This window comes from Danio rerio, chromosome 19 (assembly GCF_052040795.2).
Source record: "Danio rerio strain M-AB ecotype USA chromosome 19, GRCz13ab, whole genome shotgun sequence".
NCBI classification, from domain to species: domain Eukaryota; kingdom Metazoa; phylum Chordata; class Actinopteri; order Cypriniformes; family Danionidae; genus Danio; species Danio rerio.
Genome location: NC_141039.2, coordinates 2,295,989 through 2,318,069, shown reverse-complemented (window position 1 = coordinate 2,318,069; position 22,081 = coordinate 2,295,989). Strand labels below are relative to the sequence as shown.

The window sequence follows — 22,081 nt, the reverse complement described above, 5'->3', positions numbered from 1 at the left end:
TATTATTGTATAATTATTATTGTTATCGTTATTATTATTATTATTATTATTATTATTATTATTATTATTATTATTATTATTATTATTGTTATAGTTGTATTATTATTATTATTTTATATTATTATTAATATTATTATTATTATTATTATTACTAATAATATTTTTATGCTTTTTTGCAAACATGGAGACCTTAGCAGATTATATAATGTATAAAGTGAGCAGAAATATAGTAATAACATGACATATGCTTTTAAAAATATAATTAAAAGGAGTTTTTTATCACCCAATATTTAATAATGCAAATATAACTTTGGGTAAAAACTAGAAAACAGGCTACTGAATGGTGAATTTCTGACTTGAGTACCTCATAGACTGTGAAAAGATCCAGCAGGTGGCGCTAAGGCTTCACAAGTTCGTCAACAGACAAAAACAACACACGAAGAAGAATCATTATTAAACCACCTGACATTTGGCGTCTGTTTCAGTTTGTTGTCAGGAGCGCTCTGTCGCTGTCACTCGCACTTCAGGTGCAGGAGGTGCGAGAAGTTGTTTTCTTTATTTATCGGTTTTAGATACGCGATATTTAGACGCTTTTAGTCCACTTCTAGGGCTGTTTTTGCAGAGAATGGGTCCAAAACAGAGCAGCCCTTCGGCAGGTGTTCGGGTCAGGTCTTTCTCCGGATCGGATGTGTCCCGCGGGAATGGGCGAGCCGCGGTGTTGCGCTATTATTCGGGCGGTTCGACGGGTCAGATCGGTGAACGGGTCCAGTATTCATCACAGTTGAGGTAAAGTTGGTTTTATAATCACCCATTTGTTCAGTGACAACTTGTGGCATGCTGCCTATATTGTTTACCATGGTACTTTGAATATTCAGTCTAAAATTGCATGCGAGGATGAACAACAATAGCACTAACCTTATTTATTAGACTATGAACAATATTGTACTTAAGTAATTTTTTATTATTTATTTTGTTTCATTTATCTTATATTTTGCTTTATTGCATTTTGCTCTATTTTATTATATTGTTTTTTTTAGTTATTTGGTTGTTATTAATATTATTTTGCTATATTTTATTTGTACTTTTATTTATTTTACTGTTTGCTTTATTGTATTTTGCTTTTTCTACTTTGTTGTTGTATTTTTTTGATAGTCATTCACTATTATTTTTATTAAGCTTTTTATTGGATTTTGCTTTTATTTTGTTGTAGTTTTATTTTGCTTTATTGCATTTTTTTATTTTATTGTAATTTTATTTTCATTTTCTCTATTGTTGTAATTTTATTTTAATGTAAAGTTTATTTTGCTTAATTTAATTTGTATGTAATAAAAAATTTTGCTTTTATTTTATTAATGCTTATTTTATTTTTGTTAATTTACTATATTTTAATGTATTCTATTGTTATTTAATTTCGCTTTGTTTTATTTACAATGTTTTATTTTGCTTTTTTATTTATTTTATTTTTATTTTATTAATTTATTTATTTAGTTTTAATGTATTCTACTTTTATTATTGTAATTTTTAAAATTTGCTTATTGTATTTTATTTTTCCCTTTTTTAATATATTTTATATTATTGTTTTTTATTCAATTTTGTTGTCTTTCGTTTATTTATTTATTTCCCTGTGTTCCACTCATATTTGATATTTTAGTCATGTTTACAACTAATATTTTTTTTTATTTGTAATTTGAACTTTTTCTCAATAACTTTGAATATTCTGTGTAAAAATCACATGCAAGTATGACTTCAAAACAATATTCCCACTATTTAATGGACTGTGAACAGTGTTGTACTTTTGATAGTCGTTGATCACTAATATGATTTCACTATTTAAAATTTGCAAATAATACTTTTCTGATATTATATTAATAAGGAGAAAGTCTGAATGTGTGAACATAAACCCAACTCAATCCCAATTTCATCACACAGTCCGGCTTCATTCATCCAGAGCGCCTTCATCTCCACAGGCGGCCGGAGAGACGAGACCGACGGCCAGAGGACACTCCTGATCGGCTCCTTGCCTGCACAGCTCACCCCTCACCTACTGGGCGGTCAGAAAAGTATTATTTGACTATTGTTGTCAGATAAAAACAACATCAGCGCTATTAAATTGTCTACTAATAATGTTATACGTTAATAGTCATTAGCTGCCAATATGATTTCACTATTCAGAACTAGCAAATAATACATTTATTAAATTGTATTAAGGTGATAGTCTGAATATAAAACCAACATCATCAATATCTTCTTGCAATATTGTTGTGCTATAATAGGCTGTATTATTATGAAAATGAGTATCCTCTGCAAAAACAAGTGTTCCTTTAACAACTGTAGTTACAAAAAATGTCATAAATGTAAATCTACACTTTGCAGTAAGATTACCATTAGTTAATGCTTTTACTAATATAAGCAGACAGAAACGGATGCATTTGTTACAAAACTTGGGTTAATGTTTATTTAAAAAATGCATTAGTTATTTATTAATTAGTTATTTATTTACTACTTTGACTAACTACATCATTATCTCCATTTTAATAGTTGCAATATTTGATTCTGAGTTCTTAAACATTATAAAACTCTCCATTCACGCGGGGCGTCAGCGTCAACGCTTCCCATTCACTTTTAATGGGTGACGTCAGGCGTTGCCGAACTGCAGAAGTTGGGACTAGCTCAACTTTTCAAGCGCCGACTGAAGTGTCAGCCAATCAGATTGCTGTATACAAATACACCAGCTAGACTGTGGCCTAATGCTGACGGAATTTCATTGGCTGATGCTTTTATGACGATCGCTTCAGACACGCCTTCAGTCAAGCGTTGACGCTGAAGACCCGTGTGAATGGGGTGTAACATGCTTTACAGTTAATTTTTACATCATGAGTTATGTTTTAACTCCTACTATTGTAAAATGATGAACAACATGCCTATAAAGAGCCAGAACATGTTCAATTATGTATGTATTATTATATAATGTGACTTATTAGCCAATAAATCAGCTTAGCCCTCCATATAGTTCATAATATGAAATGTATTAAAGAGATTCATATGCTTATGATATGGTCAATAACGTCAGCATTATATTTATGTGTATTATTCAATTCCTTATTACAATTTTATAATCCCAAATATGTGTACATTGTATTATATATTCAGTTTATATTGATATTATATGATTATTAATGGAGTTTATCATAATAAGGTCAAATTTATAGCTTGATAATAGTTAGTATAGAGACTTTTCCTACAGGTAGTCTTGTAAAACCGCACATGGCTGACTGTGTTATAGCTTTAACTGGTTTTATAATTATGATTATCGTGTGTGTTTGTGATCTAGAGCAGAACTGGCTGCTGTTTTGTTGTGGATTTATTATAGTAACTATATAAACAGAGAATTCTCGATCCAAAAGTAAGAGAACTTGAACATTGCTGGTGTGTTTATGTGGGTGAACACCAATTCAGCTGATATTTTGACAATGAACAAATGCCTTTCCATTCATGTACACTACCTGCGTTCTTCAAGGTCACAATGCAGCGTTGTGTTTCTGTGAACTTTGAGTGGCAATAAAACATCAAACATTAATTTTGTTTGGTGAAAGGTTGATTATTCAAGATGCTCTTGCTATTAAATCATTTAATACTAGGTCAGATTGATAGGAATTGGCATTCAAAGACAGATCAGAAACAAACGCGTGTCATTCATATGCAGCATTGCTTTTAATTATTTGACCTAATATTGTATTTAACAACATTTGAGTTACAGTCTCTCTTAACTCTTGTGTATTGTTTAAATTGACTACACTTTAATTATGTTGGGGGCTGTTTTTGCCCCATTGGCTTCCATTTATAATCACTTTTTTATTTCAAAGCCATGACAGCTTATAATCATGCATTCCTGGTTGTTGGTGGTTTTTCCTGTTGGGAAGAGGTCAAATGTGTCATTTATGTTGTTGATCATCAGTTGGCAGCATTAACCCCTTTAGATAGGCCTGTGCAAACAAGTGTCTGGCTTTTTTATGGAGTTCTGTGGAGTAAAACTGCAGATTATAGTGTGTGTGCAGAAATATACTTACTGTGTTTTCTGTTCTGCAAGCTGAGATGCTTATTTAGATTTTCTCAGTCAAGATAAGTATGCAAATTTCTCTTACTCGCTGGGACTTAAAAAGTCTTAATGTCTTTAATTTCGAAAAATTAGTCTTAAATTCACTGAAATATTGTGTTATAGGTCTTGTAATTTTGAACAGGTCTCAATTTTGCTTTTATATAAGTAAAGCTACTCAATTGGGCTGGCATTCATCCAATAACCAACAATACATCTCAATACAACCAATAAAAGTTTATTATTTATTATTTTGTTTTATTGCAAAGAGATACAATTCACAACAGCTGTAAGACATTTTTACAGCAAATTCCCCAAATTAAATTCAATAATCAGAAAAAACTAAAAACAAATACACGATTTCTCATGATAATGCCAGGCCATTAGAAAAAAATTGTCTTAAAAGGGTCTTAAATTTGACTTGATGAAACCTGCAGAAACCCTGACACTATACTTCATATAGCTTTTTTTTTATGCACTGCAACTGATGATCAACAGTAAAAATGTCAAATTGTCCCTTTTCCCAACAGGGAAAACCCAACAACAAACAAGAACACATGATTAGATGGTGTTCATAGCTTTTGCAATCAAATAATGTGATTATAATGGAAGTCAATGGGGCAGAAACAGCCACCAACATAATCAAAGGGTAGTCAATTTGCACAGTGTATTGAGTTTTTGGAAAATTTCAACGTGTTTTTTTTCCACCAAAAATCGTTCCATTTGCAGAAACAGAGAAAGTTTTGTCCAAATTAAGACTCCAAATCCCCACAAAGTGGATGAAAATATCCCCAACAGCACACACAGGTTTTTTTTAATTATTTTGTATGTTTATTTGAAGAATTGCATAACCGTTTGTAAGTTATCCTCAAAATTCATTATTGCCTTCTGTCCACAAAATATAGCTAAATATATTGGTAAAATAATGCAATTATTGGAATTGAGAGCGCATGCATTAGGGAAAAATACTTGACCTATTTTGCCCAACATTGATTAAACTTCATGATGTAATGTTATTGAAACACAACTTCTGTTGACAAAATATAAATAAAGAAGTTTTTTAAAATTAATGGAATCCAACACATGAAGCGTAACAGCAATTAAATAAATGGAGGTTTTTGTTTTGTGTTGCATATACTGATGTCATGCTGGTATTTCTATACCAATATATTTTGTTTAATAATTCTAATAGGAACTGTAGCTTCTTTTCCAGTTGCCTGCTCAAGATGTAAAACAATGGGGAAACAATCTAATGAAAATATTTGAAAGTGTTTTCAAATTCAAACCTTGTTCATTTGCCAACTAATGAGATATTGTTGAATAGGCAGTGCCACAGTTTGTTTTGTGCTTATGTAAATCAACTGATGAATGTGTGTTTCTCTGAGAGACCGCATGGATGTTCTCCACATGATTGCGTTAAATTGGAGTTTGAAGGTCAAAGTGCAAGATGTGTGTTTGTGTGTCATGTGTTTGCTCCAGATGCAATGCATTTCTAGTTTCAGTATCTGTTGATTTTAGTCAATAGTGCAGCATTTCAGAGACTGGACAGTGTTTTAAAACTGAACAAGTGACAGAAAATTTGGACAATAGCGACGTGACTGAACCTAAACAAACTGTGCAGAAGCTGAACTGCATCTGTGTGATTGAATCAACCTAATATTTGACCCTCTGTGATTAATGGTTATAAAATTGTGCAATTCCTGAGTCCCATATTGTGTGCATTTTAGGGAATATATTTGGAGTGAGCTGGCCTGCCTACAAAAGCACCATATTTATATTATTAAATATTGACCATAATTAAGCTGGCCTGAGTTTGACTTGTGTTATTATTGTCAATATATTCCCTCAGATTATCAGTAATCAAGCTAACCTTTTTTCTTGTGCCTGGTTTTGACTGAGCTTAAGCAGCAGGCATTGCTGTTTTTCATTTAGCTTGTGCTTAAACATACATTTTGTGCTTAATGATGCCGGAAATTAAATGTATTTGTTGTTAATAACTAACTTAAAAACCTAAAGAAGATCACTGTTTGAGTTTTAGACTTGTCTCTAAATTTTGAATTGAGGAACATCGCCTCATGCCTATTAATAACCAGTCATTGTTTACATGATCAACCATTGCTGCCAGCCATTTCAGAGTCACAGTTTCACTTCAATAGTAATATTTGATGCTTAAACAGAGTACCCGCTTGTTTCTTTAAAAGCTTTGAAAAAGTCTTCAATTTGATAACATCAAATTAAGGCCTTAATAGCCTTGAATTGTGTATACAAAGTCTTGGATTTTAAAAAGGTCTTATTTTATTCATTTATTTTTGCCTTTCCTATTAAGTTCATATTGTAACAAAATTAACTGTTATTGTTAAAAATTAATGCAGCGTAATGTTAAGTGCTCCTCGCCTTCCACATCATAGCAGAAAGAGCGAAAGCGTGCGCATCCGTCACTATGATTACTAGGCAAGTGAGGGACAGAACAAGATAGTCGCTATAGCCTAGTTTGTTGTCTAAAATGGGAAATTGTCTGATTATTCCAAGGAATCCATATTAAGTTTGGGTCAAGCCTGTGCCAGGAAATGATCGCGACGCCTACTGCTGATGGTGCCGGAAATCTTTTTAGCTAGCGATGATGTATACCCTTATAACTAAAGAACTGACTGACCCGGTCAAAAAGGCCAACGGGTTTGTAGTCATGTTGGACCTTCGTTCGCTACTGGGTGGACGACCATGCTGTTGCGTACTGTATGTATTAAGTATAACTGATAATTGAAATAAAATGTTTTATTTAATTCAAGTAGCCCACGTGTACATCATTATTTTCTAGGGATCAAAATTTAGACAGATTTGACATTTTCCCCCTCATACTTCTCTCTGAATAGGTATAAAGTTGGCATTGAATTTCATTTGAAATGCTATTGAAAAGGTCTTAAAAAGCCTTGAATATCGTTTGGAGGATCCCGGGAGTACCCTGATTAAAGGTTACCGGAACCCAGTGCTGGGAAACACCCATACACACTCATTCGCACACACTTATGCTATACGGCCAATTTAGTTTATTCAGTACCCCTATAGCGCATGTGTTGGATTGTAGGGGAAACCGGAGGAAACCCACACCAACAAGGGGAGAACATGCAAACTCCACACACAGAAATGCCAACTAACCCGGCAACGTTTTTACTGTTAGGTGATCGTGCTAACCTCTGCGCAACTGTGAGGCCAACGTTATAACAATTATCTTTTATTTTTTTTACAATACAAAATTGACTAGACTTAAAAAAAAAACAGGGTTCCACACAATCTGTGTGTTGGCACAACATGAAGGAATTAGGTTAACTCTTTAGTTTTTATTTTAATTGGATTGAACATAAAACAATTAATTTGTCCCCCTTAAAAAATGTAAGAATTTTAGTTTACAGCTCATTTTAAATAAATAGTTTAAGTATTAGTAAATGAGTTTTTTCAAACACTTTAATGTCCAAATATCAGGTCTACCATCACAGACACACTAAAATTATGACAGTCACAACAACAAATGTTATTGTTACTTAAACTTATTTTAATGAGTTAATAAGGTCAACTAAATTTTAGTTATGCAAAGTTTAATTGATTTATTTTTAGCCTGTTTGACTGATGTAAGTTGAGGTGACTAGACAAGTTAATTTGATTCAACTAAATAAATGTAGGCAGCATGATGTATATTTTATTTTACTGTGCAGACAGTGCTTGTGTTTGGACAGCACTGATCCTGAAGCAACCTTCGGCATCATAACTCCAGCACGTGTCTCACTCTGACCTTTAACCCCACACAGCAGCTGTCAGACAAACATTCCCTATAGACCTGGATTCCTGAGATACAAACACATAAACACACACAGACACGACTTAAAGACTGACCTCGTGTTTAGTGTGTCTGTGATCAGTCATGAGATGCTTTCATGTTTTAAAGGATGCCCCTGTCCATCAATACATAGTGATTTTTTTTTTGTCTATACAGAATGATGTTGTCAAAAATAGATACTAAAATATTTAAAATGATGCAGTCTTGGTTTTGATTAGTATAGATACAGGCTTTGCTCTCGCACACTCTTATCACCAGCTGGAAAATGAAGAATTAATAATAATAAGGATATTACGATTTAAAAATGGAGTTAATCAGAAAATAAGATGAGATTGCACTCATTTATTTATTTATATTTTTGGTTATTGGTATTTTAACTTTTTGAGATATATTGTTGACATATGGTTTGGTTATTTTTCCCCCTTTTTATTAAATTCTTTGTATGAAAACACACCAATGTAAAAAAAAAAATACACAACTATAATTAAGCAGTAAAATACAATCCAAAAATCAAGCTGAAAACATAATTATAAATGTATTTCTGGTGTAGATGCATATTTGGTATAAGCATTATATGGTTTAAGTTATTATTTTTTTATTGCCCATTTTATCAAAAATGGTATAAAATATCAATATTTTTCAAGACATTGTATCGAAGTTGGAAACTTTAGTGTCATGACGACACTAGGATAGAATGACATTTATGAATTGTGTTGTGTGTGTTGTGTAACCCAGAACTAGGAAGTGTTTGGTGTTCCAGTAATAACATCTGTCCTACTTTATCTAGCTGGCGATTGACCGGTCATGGTAGTTGATAAATGCATTGATTCTCTTTGACATGAGTGTTTGCAAACAGCAGAAAACAAAACGGACTACTTAATATTAGTAGAAAAGTCCTGAATTTTAGTGCTTTTATTATGTAGATCTCTGATTGTTGTACTTTCACAGAAATAGTAAACACCAGAAATACATTTATTATTAATATGCTTTCAGCTTAATTTTAGGATTGTATTTTGTTGCATAATTTATATATATATATATATATATATATATATATATATATATATATATATATATATATATATATATATATATATATATATATATATATATATATATATATATATATATATATATATATTTTTATTTTTATTTGTTTACTACTTTATTTATTAACTTCTATATTTTATTTATGTCAACTTCTATATTTATATATTTAATTATTTAATACTTTATATTTCATTATTACTACTATATTTATTTATATTTTTTTTTTCCACATTTATATTTATTTACTTCTATTTTTATTTATTTACTAATTTATTTATGTACTTCTATTTTTATATATTTATTTACTTACTAATTCATTTACTTCTATATTTATTTACTTCTAGATTTATCTTTTTTTTTTCTTTTTCTCGTTGTGTGTTCATACACAGAATAATACTCAATCTGTTATAGTGATTTACTTCAGTTTGTGAATGGATTTATATCAGCCTTTTCCGCTTATGAATATTGTCTCAAATTATTAGTTGCACTTTCAGTTTGGGGAATTTCCTTTCAGAATAACTGAAGCAAGGCAGCACGATAGCTCAGTGGCTAGCACTGTTGCCTCACAGCAAGAAAGTCGCTGGTTCAAGTTCCAGTTGGGCCAGTTGGCGTTTCTGTATGGAGTTTGCATGTTCTCCCCGTGTTGGCGTGGGTTTCCTCCGGGTGCTCCGGTTTCCCCCACAGTCCAAAGACAAGCTCTGTTGGTGAATCGGAGGAAGTAAATTGTCTGTAGTGCATTAGTGCGTTTGTGTAATTAAATGTGCAATGTACGTATTGTGTTCATATAGTGTTCTACAACACTTCTGGTGCTCCTGAAGTTAGATATGGGTAAGGTTAGGGGTGGTTCTGGGGGCTTGGGTAGGTTTGAGGTTGGTTTAAGGTAAGGGATGGGTCAGTAGTATATTTATAAATGTGCAAAAATAAATTACAGATGTAATAACAAGCAGATCAATTAGAAAATATCACAATCACTTAATCATTAATTTGAATGTAATTTTTTTTGTAACGAAGACCACTTAATATACAGCGGGAGCAAATAATGACACTATTTTTTCTCAATGTTTGACTAATTGTTTACAGTTTAACTGAGGTTATTTCAGTAATTCAGATTAAATGAGAATTTATGATATTTCATGATTGATTTCCTTTGATTTAAACAGATCTTTGAAAGTCTGCAGAGTTTTCTTTAGTGTAGTCATGCAGAACTTTACAACCTCGTAATAAAGTTTATTTGAAATGAAAAATCCTGCTTTACAGTCGCTCAGCCATGTGCAGCACAACCACGTGCAGAGGATTTGATATACCAGATATTATTCATATAGTGTTCAGATAACCTCCTAATGCACATTACGGTAAACAGCAGCTTACAGCATTTCCAGAGTGGCCTTTATAATCATGTAATCTTATAATTGATGATGACTTTGAGGAAATAAAGAAGCTTGTTATCTTTCTGCTGACCTACATAGTGTAGTAGAAATAAATCATGCACATATTGTGCACCGTCAACAATTACATGGCTTCCTTCAATTTATAAGTTAAATATTGTATAATCTCTTCTTTAATTCTGCAATTGTTATGTAATGTGTTTTATTTATATTTCTTTCGCCATGGAAGTCGCAAGTTGCTGATGTGGCAATAAATAAAGGCAGTCATTAAGTTATGGTTTTCTTGACTTGCTGGTCTTATCATTTTTTTTACAGTGCATTAATCATGATTTGTGTCTGTGTTTGTTTCAGTTGGATTTGACTGTCCCGTCTGCTCAAAGTTTGTCTGTTCTGATGAAATAGACGTTCATTTGCTCATGTGCTTCTCCAAACCCAGACTACATTATAACGGTAAGAACAAATCCTGAACTGCAATCCTGAGATCTCAAATGACTATATATCTTTACTGAACCATTCCCTCATTATCTAGGCGTACAATAACAATGTAGCCTATATGTTTAATTTCTAATTGCATAACAGAAAATTAAATAAAAGATAAATAAATGGGTAATAAAAAATAATTATGAATTGAAAAATGAATTTAAACACGCGCTTTGCATAATATTCATATTTGGTTCCCAAAGATGGTCAAAATCCTTATGCTTGCTATTGATGATATTAGTTAGTCTCTCCAGTCCAGTTTAGTTCAATATCTGAGCATGAGTCGTACAGGCGAGTGGGCTTAACAAACCACCTGTAGAAAAGGCACCCTCTCACCTCTCTGACTCTTGCACCAGGTTGCACATTTTCCCTATAGATGCTTTCTTAATCAGTCCTTGTCTCTTGGAAACATTTTGCATTTCAAATTGTGCATCACACAGGTGAGTGGGCTTGACAAACCACCTGTGGACTGTTATATGCACCAGACAATTAATCTAAACTCTGTCTGACAAGAACTCCATAATGAAAGCGATGTTTGCTATAAGGTGACTCAGTGGCACAGTAAGGAGTGCTGTCGCCTCACAGCAAGAAGTTCGCTGGTTCGAGCTTTAGCTGGGTCAGTTGGCATTTCTGTGTGGAGTTTGCATGTTCTCCCTGAGTTTGCGTGGGTTTCCTCCGGGTTCTCCGGTTTCCCCCACAGTCCAAAGACATGCGGTACAGGAGAATTGGGTAGGCTAAATTGTCTGTAGTGTATGAGTGTGATTGAGTGTGTGTGGGTGTTTCCCAGAGATGGGTTACGGCTGGAAGGGCATTGACTGTGTAAAAACGTGACTGATAAGTTGGCGGTTCATTCTGCTGTGGCGACCCCGGATTAATAAAGGGACTAAGCCGACAAGAAAATGAGTGAATGAATGTTTACTATAGATGTACCACAATCATGTTGCACTGCTTGCTTCAGCCTTAATTAACTCTTGCGCAATATTAAACCTTAAATATTTTTTTTGCACTATATTAAACATTTAATAGCTCTTTTGCATTATATTAAACCTTAAATAAGACTATTGCACACTATCCTGCACAACATTGCTCAGTCGCATGTGAAAGTATATGCATGGCCTGTCTTATGTATATAGTGACATATCTTATAGTATAGAGACCATTTTGAGGGATGTAAACAATAACAATGGTCCTAATGTAGCTCCTGTTTTACATTTTTAATTTCCATAGCTTCTGATAATCCAAAAAGGTCCACATATTGATCAATAATTGTATGATAGCTATTTTAACATGAAGATATGATTGAATTTCCTCTTGTTACAGTTATGAAATAGTGTGATAACATGTAGGAAATGTTCATGGGGCAGTGACACGACCACATTGAAATGGTCTATATGTACGTTATGCATAGGTTTTTTAATAGCTCTTATGTCCAGTGTTGTGTTTGTATTTATGATTTATTATGTAGCACTATTGTCCTGCGAGACTCATTTCGTTCCTCTGTATGTCCACACATAAAGCTCGACTTGACTTGATCTCTTTCCACTGTTCTGTGGATGGAGCATCCATGTGTTTCCTTTATAATTCAGTAACCCTTCTGGCTTTAAGAAAACCAGAAGCCCATATTTTTATCTTTCCTATTGTAAGTTCTATCAGTATTAAAGCAACAACAACCATTTAATGTAATTCATGCATGATTAGTTGCTCATTTCTGTCCTGCAGTGATTAGTAGAGTTGTATAAGAGCGCCCTCATGTGTCTACATCTGTGTACTGCTGATAGTGATGCTGTGCTGTTCTTCCTCCTCTAGATGATGTTTTGTCCCGGGACTCTGGCGAGTGCTCCATATGTCTGGATGATATGCTTGAGGGAGACACCATCGCTCGACTGCCCTGTCTCTGTGTTTACCACAAAGGGTTTGAGAGACTTTCACTATAATGAATACACTCCTATATATCCGCTGTGGTCTGTGAACTGAGCTCCTCTTCTCCTCCTCCAGGTGTATTGATCAGTGGTTTGAGGTCAACAGGTCGTGTCCAGAACATCCCACTGATTGACATCCACACGGGTCAGATGGTAAACGCTTCACACACACATACTGTGGTTTCATATAGACTATATTACCTTTTAAATATGCAGTTTTAATCCTAAATCTGTATTTGTATGTTTCAGGTAGGGATAATTCCAGTCAAGAAGACCAGCTGAAAATCTGCGACTCATGGAGTTGAAACCTGCTGTGCTGAATCTAAATGAAAGCACAAATACACTTTGCACATTCCTGTTATCAGACCTGAAGGCTGTTTAACAGTAACCCAGCTGCCATGTTTACATATTAAGCTGGTAAATATGGTGGCCAATGGATTATTACGTCTTGTACAGTAACGTAGTGGTTTCATAATCAGTAACCACAGAATGTAAGAGGACTTGACTTCTATAAATTAGATTTGTGAAATTACATATAAAGGAGACGTGCCTTTTGAGTAGATATGTGGGCTATTATCTGTTATGTATATAAAACAAATGATAAATGTACATACAAATGATGTGCTGCTGTGTATAGACAAACTAATTACAAATTGTGTACATAAGACAATAAACAAACATTTTCTCCACTTCATCATTCTTTGACAAGTTTGAATTCTTTATCCATTGTAAATAATAAATTGTATAATTTGTAAAATAAGGATGTTGATCTTAATGAAGATGTTTATTCAGCATAGCAGAGTCAGAATGAACCCTGAGCATCCTCAGCTCAAACATTCAGGGAAGTCTTAACACCCTTTTTTCTGAGATGGTTCTCAATGTCCCACATTCATTTGCTTTCTAAAATTGGTCACCATCAGCTCAAGATGTGATAATCTCACAAGGCATAGACAAAAGCAACTGTTGACTTCTTTTCTCTATAATAATTTTAGCATTATTGGGAAATGAGCATCAACACACTTTTTGTGAAGTGGAATTTCGGTCCGGGCAGACTATAATTTCTAAAGAAAGTAACGTTGAAGTGCAAACGGCATCTATGTCATTCAATGCATCTTTTTGTATTATTGAAATAATTTTACATTTCAAACTATTATTTTGCTTATTCTAATCCTGCCATATGCAGTAAAAACAATAATGATAGAGAAGTAATGGCTGTTTCACACAAATTTGACGATTCAATATACATTTTTGAATGCATCAGACATTTGGTCCAGGCATTTTATTTAGGTTTCAATTATTATGAACTTCACAATTATGTTAGGGTTAGGCTATGTGGACATATATCAATGTACATGAACATCTTCATGTCTGCAGAGCGCCCTGTTAAACTCCTGGTGTTTGAAGATGACAATAGAGTAATTGACTCAGGGCCTGATGTGGGACGATCATAAAGACTGTTCAATCAAAAAAAGAAGAACTGCTCATTCTCAAGTGTTTCAACTTTTAAACACTTGAATAATCTAGAAATAATCTAATTAAAATCATAAAACTAAATGATTTGTATTATTTTAATAGATAGTAAAATATAATTAATTTAAACCGTATAGATCATTTTAAAGAGTAATACAAAAATCATGTAATCAATTAAAAAGTATTTATAAAATAAAAACAAATAGTTAAATTATAATAAAATATACTAAAATAAACAATTCTGATTAAATGCATTTAAAACAATTAAAAATGTATATCTCAAATTCATTAAATAAAATGAACAAATCAGTGAATAAATAAAACATCTGACAGCAGTGATAATTACAAAAAAAGCCATTATTTTTCCTGCTATTATATTATAGGCTACATTTATCATATTTATTTTTCACAGTGTGATTTCTAATAAGGAAGTAAAATGTTTTTAAATTTTAATGTGCTCCCTCACCTAAATGTGATCATATTGCCATCTATGAGATTGAAAACCCCTTACAGATTTAACAGGGTAACCACTTTCAGAATGAAATGTCCTTATGTAATTTTTGTCATTTTAATTTAAATTCAATACCAATTAGATTAATACTAAACCTTAAAGAATTTTATTGTAGTAACAAATAAATAACCGGTTACTATGTTCAATTTGGAAGATTTGATGTTTTCAATTTGTGCTAACTTCATTAACGTTAACTGATTGATATGGTTATTAAATTATTCTTAAATACAGGAATTAATGGACATTTTGTTTGACTAGCTTACTAACAACTGTTTATCCATTCAATTGTTTCCTTCGCGCCTCTAATCTGCACGCGCTTCCCCAGCACGCCCTTTCTTCCACGGAGAGACGTGCACTCGCAAAATTCAAAAATTAACGGTCATTTTGTTATAAACTGACAACGAACTAATAGTTATCGTTTCTCTCGATTTTTATTGAATAATGACTTACAGATATGGTATTAGTGATTTCTGAGGGCTCTGACAGGCCAAACATGATGTGAAACATCGGACCAAATAGAAAGGTATGTTCTTGTTAAACTATTAAGTAACAAATTACTGCAGATACTGACGTTTAGCTGAGTGAACGAAGAAGGGTAGTTTTTGGTCATTTTAACGTTAATACCGTTATAATCGCCAAAAATAACGTTAAACATTATTAAAAAGTTATAACAAAAAAAAAGGTTTAAATAACTTAAAACTAACGTTCTATTTTCGTACACTTTCCAGAATTTCCAAAAATATTCTTGAAACTAAAGCCTGAGAACCCAAAACTAACGTTACAGAACTTTCTGGGAATCACCATATTGTTTGGACTCTCAGTAGTGATAGACTAAACCACACTGAACTGAGCTAAACTGAACTCTGAAATCTGAACTAAGTTACACTGTTTCAATATACTATGATCTTCTATGTGAAGCTGCTTTGACACAATCTACATTGTAAAAGCGCTAACGTTATACAAATAGGTGAATTGAATTTCAGCAGTGACCCAGGCGTGCAGGACAAGTCAAATCCTTACTAACTGAATGCTTTTCTCGGTCAAATAAATATCGTTATTGTTGGGTAGATGAGTGGAACACTTGAGAAAAACGAAACACTCAAAGTAATTGATAGAGTGAATAATTGAAGTAGAATAATTGAACTATGGCAGAATATAATTTCGAGGTGTCTGGCCAGGCCCGGATTAAGAAGTCATAGGCCCCTGGGCACAATGTCTTGTAGGGCCCCCTACCTGGCCGAACCCCTTAGTTATAAAATAAAAATAATAAAATCACAATTTTTTATTAATCTCCCTCTCTCTATATATATATATGAAGATTTAACTTATTTTTAAAGCATACAAAGCACTTTGAAGAAATACTAATAAAACTAGTAAAATTTGTGGTATTTAGTATATTTGTTCAGGTGCACTGATGCAATACTAAAATATATTTTTGTGTATTTTAATGTATACAAATATCTACTTCTACAGTATATATATATAAACAAACCAGCAGCAATATAAGGACTTTTCCCTGCATAATTCATATCATAGGCATATAGCACATAATGCCAATCCAGTTCTTTGAATCTGAGTCCTACATAAAACACACTTAATGTTTCCTTACTGTTTGTCTCCTCCTCAGCTCTGTCTCTCTTCTCCTCTCCCTGTATTTTCTCTACTCTCCTAGTGATGAAAAGTAAATAAACAGCATACTGTGGGTCAACTTGATTATAAGCCTAAAATTATCTGAAACCACACACACACACACAAATAATACCTCTTCCTGTTTGTCTCTCTCCTCTTCAGGGACTTTATCTGTCTCTCTCCTCTTCAGGGGCTTTATCTGTCTCTCTCTCTCTCCTCTTCAGGGGCTTTATCTGTCTCTCTCTCCTCTTCAGGGACTTTATCTGTCTCTCTCTCTCTCCTCTTCAGGGGCTTTATCTGTCTCTCTCTCTCCTCTTCAGGGGCTTTATCTGTCTCTCTCTCTCTCCTCTTCAGGGGCTTTATCTGTCTCTCTCTCTCCTCTTCAGGGGCTTTATCTGTCTCTCTCTCTCTCCTCTTCAGGGGCTTTATCTGTCTCTCTCTCTCTCCTCTTCAGGGGCTTTATCTGTCTCTCTCTCTCTCCTCTTCAGGGGCTTTATCTGTCTCTCTCTCTCCTCTTCAGGGGCTTTATCTGTCTCTCTCTCTCCTCTTCAGGGGCTTTATCTGTCTCTCTCTCTCTCCTCTTCAGGGGCTTTATCTGTCTCTCTCTCTCCTCTTCAGGGGCTTTATCTGTCTCTCTCTCTCCTCTTCAGGGGCTTTATCTGTCTCTCTCTCTCTCCTCTTCAGGGGCTTTATCTGTCTCTCTCTCTCTCCTCTTCAGGGGCTTTATCTGTCTCTCTCTCCTCTTCAGGGGCTTTATCTGTCTCTCTCTCTCTCCTCTTCAGGGGCTTTATCTGTCTCTCTCTCTCCTCTTCAGGGGCTTTATCTGTCTCTCTCTCCTCTTCAGGGGCTTTATCTGTCTCTCTCTCTCCTCTTCAGGGGCTTTATCTGTCTCTCTCTCCTCTTCAGGGGCTTTATATGTCTCTCTCTCCTCTTCAGGGGCTTTATCTGTCTCTCTCCTCTTCAGGGGCTTTATCTGTCTCTCTCCTCTTCAGGGGCTTTATCTGTCTCTCTCTCTCCTCTTCAGGGGCTTTATCTGTCTCTCTCTCCTCTTCAGGGGCTTTATCTGTCTCTCTCCTCTTCAGGGGCTTTATCTGTCTCTCTCCTCTTCAGGGGCTTTATCTGTCTCTCTCTCTCCTCTTCAGGGGCTTTATCTGTCTCTCTCTCCTCTTCAGGGGCTTTATCTGTCTCTCTCCTCTTCAGGGGCTTTATCTGTCTCTCTCCTCTTCAGGGGCTTTATCTGTCTCTCTCCTCTTCAGGGGCTTTATCTGTCTCTCTCTCCTCTTCAGGGGCTTTATCTGTCTCTCTCTCCTCTTCAGGGGCTTTATCTGTCTCTCTCCTCTTCAGGGGCTTTATCTGTCTCTCTCTCTCCTCTTCAGGGGCTTTATCTGTCTCTCTCTCTCCTCTTCAGGGGCTTTATCTGTCTCTCTCTCCTCTTCAGGGGCTTTATCTGTCTCTCTCTCTCCTCTTCAGGGGCTTTATCTGTCTCTCTCTCCTCTTCAGGGGCTTTATCTGTCTCTCTCTCTCCTCTTCAGGGGCTTTATCTGTCTCTCTCTCCTCTTCAGGGGCTTTATCTGTCTCTCTCCTCTTCAGGGGCTTTATCTGTCTCTCTCTCTCCTCTTCAGGGGCTTTATCTGTCTCTCTCTCCTCTTCAGGGGCTTTATCTGTCTCTCTCTCTCCTCTTCAGGGGCTTTATCTGTCTCTCTCTCCTCTTCAGGGGCTTTATCTGTCTCTCTCTCCTTTTCTGATTTTAACAGGCTTTTCCTGTCTGTCTCTCTCCTTTTCAGGACCTCTCTTTCTCTTAAAAAGACTTCTTTCTGGCTTTTCTTTTAGCAAACTCAGCTACAATATCATCAAAGTCTAACTCCTTGACCAGCTGAGATTCAATGGCCATCAGCGACAGTGCACTGAGACGTTGCTGTGTTTGTGTTGTTCTGAGTTCATTTTTAATTCTTGCCATCTGTGAAAATGATCTTTCTCCTTCACAGTTTGTAACTGGCAATGTCAAAAATATTCGTAGAGCTACAAACACATTGGGGAAAGTTGACTGCAGACTGTGTTTCAAGAGCACCTGCAGCAGTTTTTGAGGAGACTTATCCAGCTCACTTTTTACAAAACACCTGAACTGGATAATTTCATCAGCAAAGTTCAGATCTAAATCTGAATTATAGCAAGCACAGAGTGCATCAGCATGTTTACGAACAGTAGGCAAATCCTCAGTGTCCAGGTTTAGTAAAACCCCAAACCTGTTATTAATGTTCCGATATGCATCAACTCTGTGGTCTAAACAGCTGACTAGCCTGTCAATAATGACATTAAATGTTTCTATCTGGCATCGCTCACTGCCTTTCAGAGTTACTTCATGCTCTGTAGATTCATCTGGAAATCCTTTCCGCTTTTTGGCCCTTTGTAGTTCATCTTTATATGACTGACACACGCCAGGAACATTCTTCGCAGATCTTTCAAAATGGTCAAACTGGTCTCGAAGTGATAAAACCCATGATCTCAAAGACTCAAACAGACGAATTGCAGTCATCAGATCCATGTCTGGCTTTTGTAATGCCTCACTTGTTACTTTGAATCTGCTTAATACACAGTGCCAAAACTGTGACATAAATGACATGTCAAGAGTGCCCAATTTTGAGTTCAGTGCTGCTGCCTCCATGCGTGTTTCACGTTTTTCTCCTGTATCAGAGGACATGTTCTGAAGTACTTCCCTGATTTTTGCATAATTTCCACAAAGGGCTTTAGATGCATCTGCACGGCAACTCCAACGTGTTGATGACAGTGATTTCAATGTCATGTCTACCTTGATTTCTGCATTATTGAAAAATGCGTTCCATCTATGAGTAGAACTTGCACAAAATGCATACAAGGACTGCATGAGATCAAAGAACTTGCTTGCATCTTGACAGCAGCCTTCTATACTATTTACCCCCACCAAATTGAGGGAATGTGCTGCGCATGGTATGTAATGGATTAAAGGATTTTTGTTTTTCAAATGAGCCTGAAGCCCATTATATCGCCCCGACATATTGTTTGCATTGTCATATGCCTGGCCTCTGCAGTTTGCTATATCTAAGTTTAAATTGTCAAGCATTGCCATTACAGTGTCAGCCAGACTCTGCCCTGTGTGACTCTCAATTGGTTCAAAGCCAAGAAATCGTTCAATGATTTTCCCCTCTTTGTTCACAAATCTAAAAATGAACGTCAGCTGATCAGTATGTGACAGGTCAGGAGTAGAGTCCACTATCAGAGAAAAATACTTTGCCTGCTGTATTTCTGCAGCTATAGTAGCTTTCACTTTTTCACCCATTTGCTGAATCAACTCCTCACATATAGTTGATGAAAGATAGGATGTGTTGCCCCTACCAATCTGTCCATATTTATTAATGTGCTCAGCAAGAAAAGGATCAAACTGAGAAATGACTTCCAGAATGCCAAGAAAATTACCATTGTGTGGTGATCCAAGAACTTCATTATCACCACGGAAAGGCAGTCCTCTTTCACTTAAAAATTTAATGACAGCCACAACCCGTTTGAGCACTTCGCGCCAATAACGCTTTTCATCCTGTAACTGTTGTACTAGTTTAGCATTTACTGTTCCACTGCCAGATGAGCGCCGAAGTAATGCTAACATGCTATTACAGTGCTCTGTGCTTTTCTCATGCTCACGCACACGTTCGGGATGTTTCCAATCAGAAAAGCCACTTGTAAATTGTTTTTTTTTTGTTGAAAAAAGCATACAAGCAAAACAAAAAATACTACCTGTAGATGGTGAGTATGTGGCCCAGTCTCTAGAAACTGTTTCTCCGTTTGGCAGTTTGCAATGAAGCAATTCATTAGTGAGGGAGCGCACTTTCCCTCCTAAACCTCCATCACGGGTTGAGCCTGGATATTTCTTCTGCCTGTTGTGGAACGCAGCAGACCCACGATCAATCAGGACGGCGCGAGCATCATCATTAACTACCCCCCACAAAGCAGGGTCAGACACATGATGAACCCAGTCTGTGCTGCAGCTGTTCCCGCCACTGCAACTAGCCAAAGGCTCTGCCTCATGTTGTGCCGCGTTGCCGTTAGCCTCCTGCGTGCGGTTAACGCTAGCTTGATAACCTAACGTCACCATAACGTCTTCTTCACCCTCGTTCCCCTCCTCATCATCGTGGGTACTTTTGAAGAAGGTCTGAATGCATGGCACATGCCTCAATAAAGAGGCCTCCCTCTCCTCCTTTTCTCTTTTTCGCTTGCGTTTGCTAAATCCACTTGTTTCACTCATTTTGATATCCGACACCTACTACACTACAGTCCGCTCACAGCAGCGCGCGTTATTTTATAGACTTGCATTTCCACGCTTGACCAATTACAGCATTCCATTTAGTTTTGAAAAAAATAAAAAAGAAATCAAGAAAAAAAAGTCTGCGTGCTTATAATTGATTATATATGGTGCCTTTTTCTCACGTTTTAAATATGATGATAATCTAATAATAATAATAAGAAGAAGATGATGAAATTATAATAATACTATGGTAGCGACTATTTGCTATGAGGAGATAATATATTGTCTAAAGCAATAGATTCTTTTTACAGAGAGGGAGACATCTTAATTAAGGCATGTGTCTTTAAGCTATGTGCCATGAAGTCGGAGAAAGTGGGTGAAGTAGGGCTAGTTGTGGCAGATGATCAGGCTAACCAGGGTTCAGAAGAGGGCGACTAAATACAGATTAATTGTATTAAGATGTCGCTAACATTTAAGACCATGTGGAAAATAACAATAAGCTGTTTTATACTGTAAATTAGCTGCAGATTATTTGCAATAAAATAAACTTTTAGATACTGTTTTTGCACATCTGAAAAAGGCTAAAGGTTAACTACATATTTATTTTAATTTTAAAAAACATTTCCTTCTTGTTAAATGTATTTCCAATCCGATATGTGATGGAGAGAAAAATAAGGGTGAGTTCAGCAGACGATGGATTCGATCCGGGATCGAGTTGAAGGCCTCTGATCACGATGCGAGGCACTAATGCGCTGCGCCACTGACAGTGGCAGTTTCAACGCTCTTTAGTCATATTGTCTCTAGTAGTCAGACAGCAGATATGCCAAAGCGACATTCCGAAAATAACTTTTTTCCGCCTCAGAAAAAAACTTTTTTTTCGCCTCTCGCAGGGGCCCCAAATGCTCACGGGCCCCTGGGCCCGTGCCCATAATGCCCATTGGATAATCCGGCCCTGTGTCTGGCTGTTCTAAATAGACAGAAATAATACTTAAGTAAATGCACAGAAATTACAAATCAATCAGAGATTCCAACATTTATGGAAAAGATTTGGACTCTTGAAACAGCATCACATTCTCTGACACGTGAAATCAGGAATTTTGATACATGTCAATTACAAACAACTGATGCAACACTTAGGCCTAAGTATAACTAAAACGATTTAAATGACAATCGGTAATATATAGATCACTATTTAATGTTTCATAAACAGCCACAAGAGAGCGCTCATGCCTCTCTTCACTTACTGCATACTGAAACTATTTCATAGTTATATAAGCAGACAGGTGTTTTAAAAGTGTTCTGGCAGGGCAGACCTGTTTCTGTCCTTCAATGTTATTTTCCCCTTCCCATTAGTTGAGTTGTAGAAGAGCGCCCTCATGTGTCTTCATCTGTCTACTGCTGCTCTGAGCTTCTCTGATGCTGATAGTGATGCTGTGCTGTTT

At 35.5% G+C, this 22,081-nt stretch overlaps 3 protein-coding genes across 6 annotated transcripts in view; 1 reads left to right on the top strand and 2 right to left on the bottom strand.

The window, feature by feature from the left end:
- Window positions 1-22,081, bottom strand: part of dennd3a (DENN/MADD domain containing 3a) — a 400,395-nt gene that overhangs the window by 167,758 nt on the left and 210,556 nt on the right. The gene's annotated exons all lie outside the window — the stretch shown is intronic.
- Window positions 484-13,453, top strand: znrf2a (zinc and ring finger 2a). 4 transcript variants are annotated; one of them, NM_001102637.2, is given in 6 exon segments: window positions 484-786; window positions 1,930-2,051; window positions 10,709-10,807; window positions 12,644-12,749; window positions 12,833-12,909; window positions 13,006-13,453. In NM_001102637.2, coding segments are annotated over 5 exon segments (546 nt in total). In that variant the 5' UTR covers window positions 484-625; the 3' UTR covers window positions 12,891-12,909; window positions 13,006-13,453.
- Window positions 16,120-21,984, bottom strand: LOC148679759 (zinc finger MYM-type protein 1-like). The gene is made up of 2 exons (XM_088651453.1): window positions 16,500-21,984; window positions 16,120-16,405 (listed from the first exon to the last, which is right to left on the bottom strand). The coding sequence occupies exon 1, from the start codon at window positions 20,637-20,639 to the stop codon at window positions 18,165-18,167; it is 2,475 nt and encodes an 824-aa protein (XP_088507579.1). The 5' UTR covers window positions 20,640-21,984; the 3' UTR covers window positions 16,120-16,405; window positions 16,500-18,164.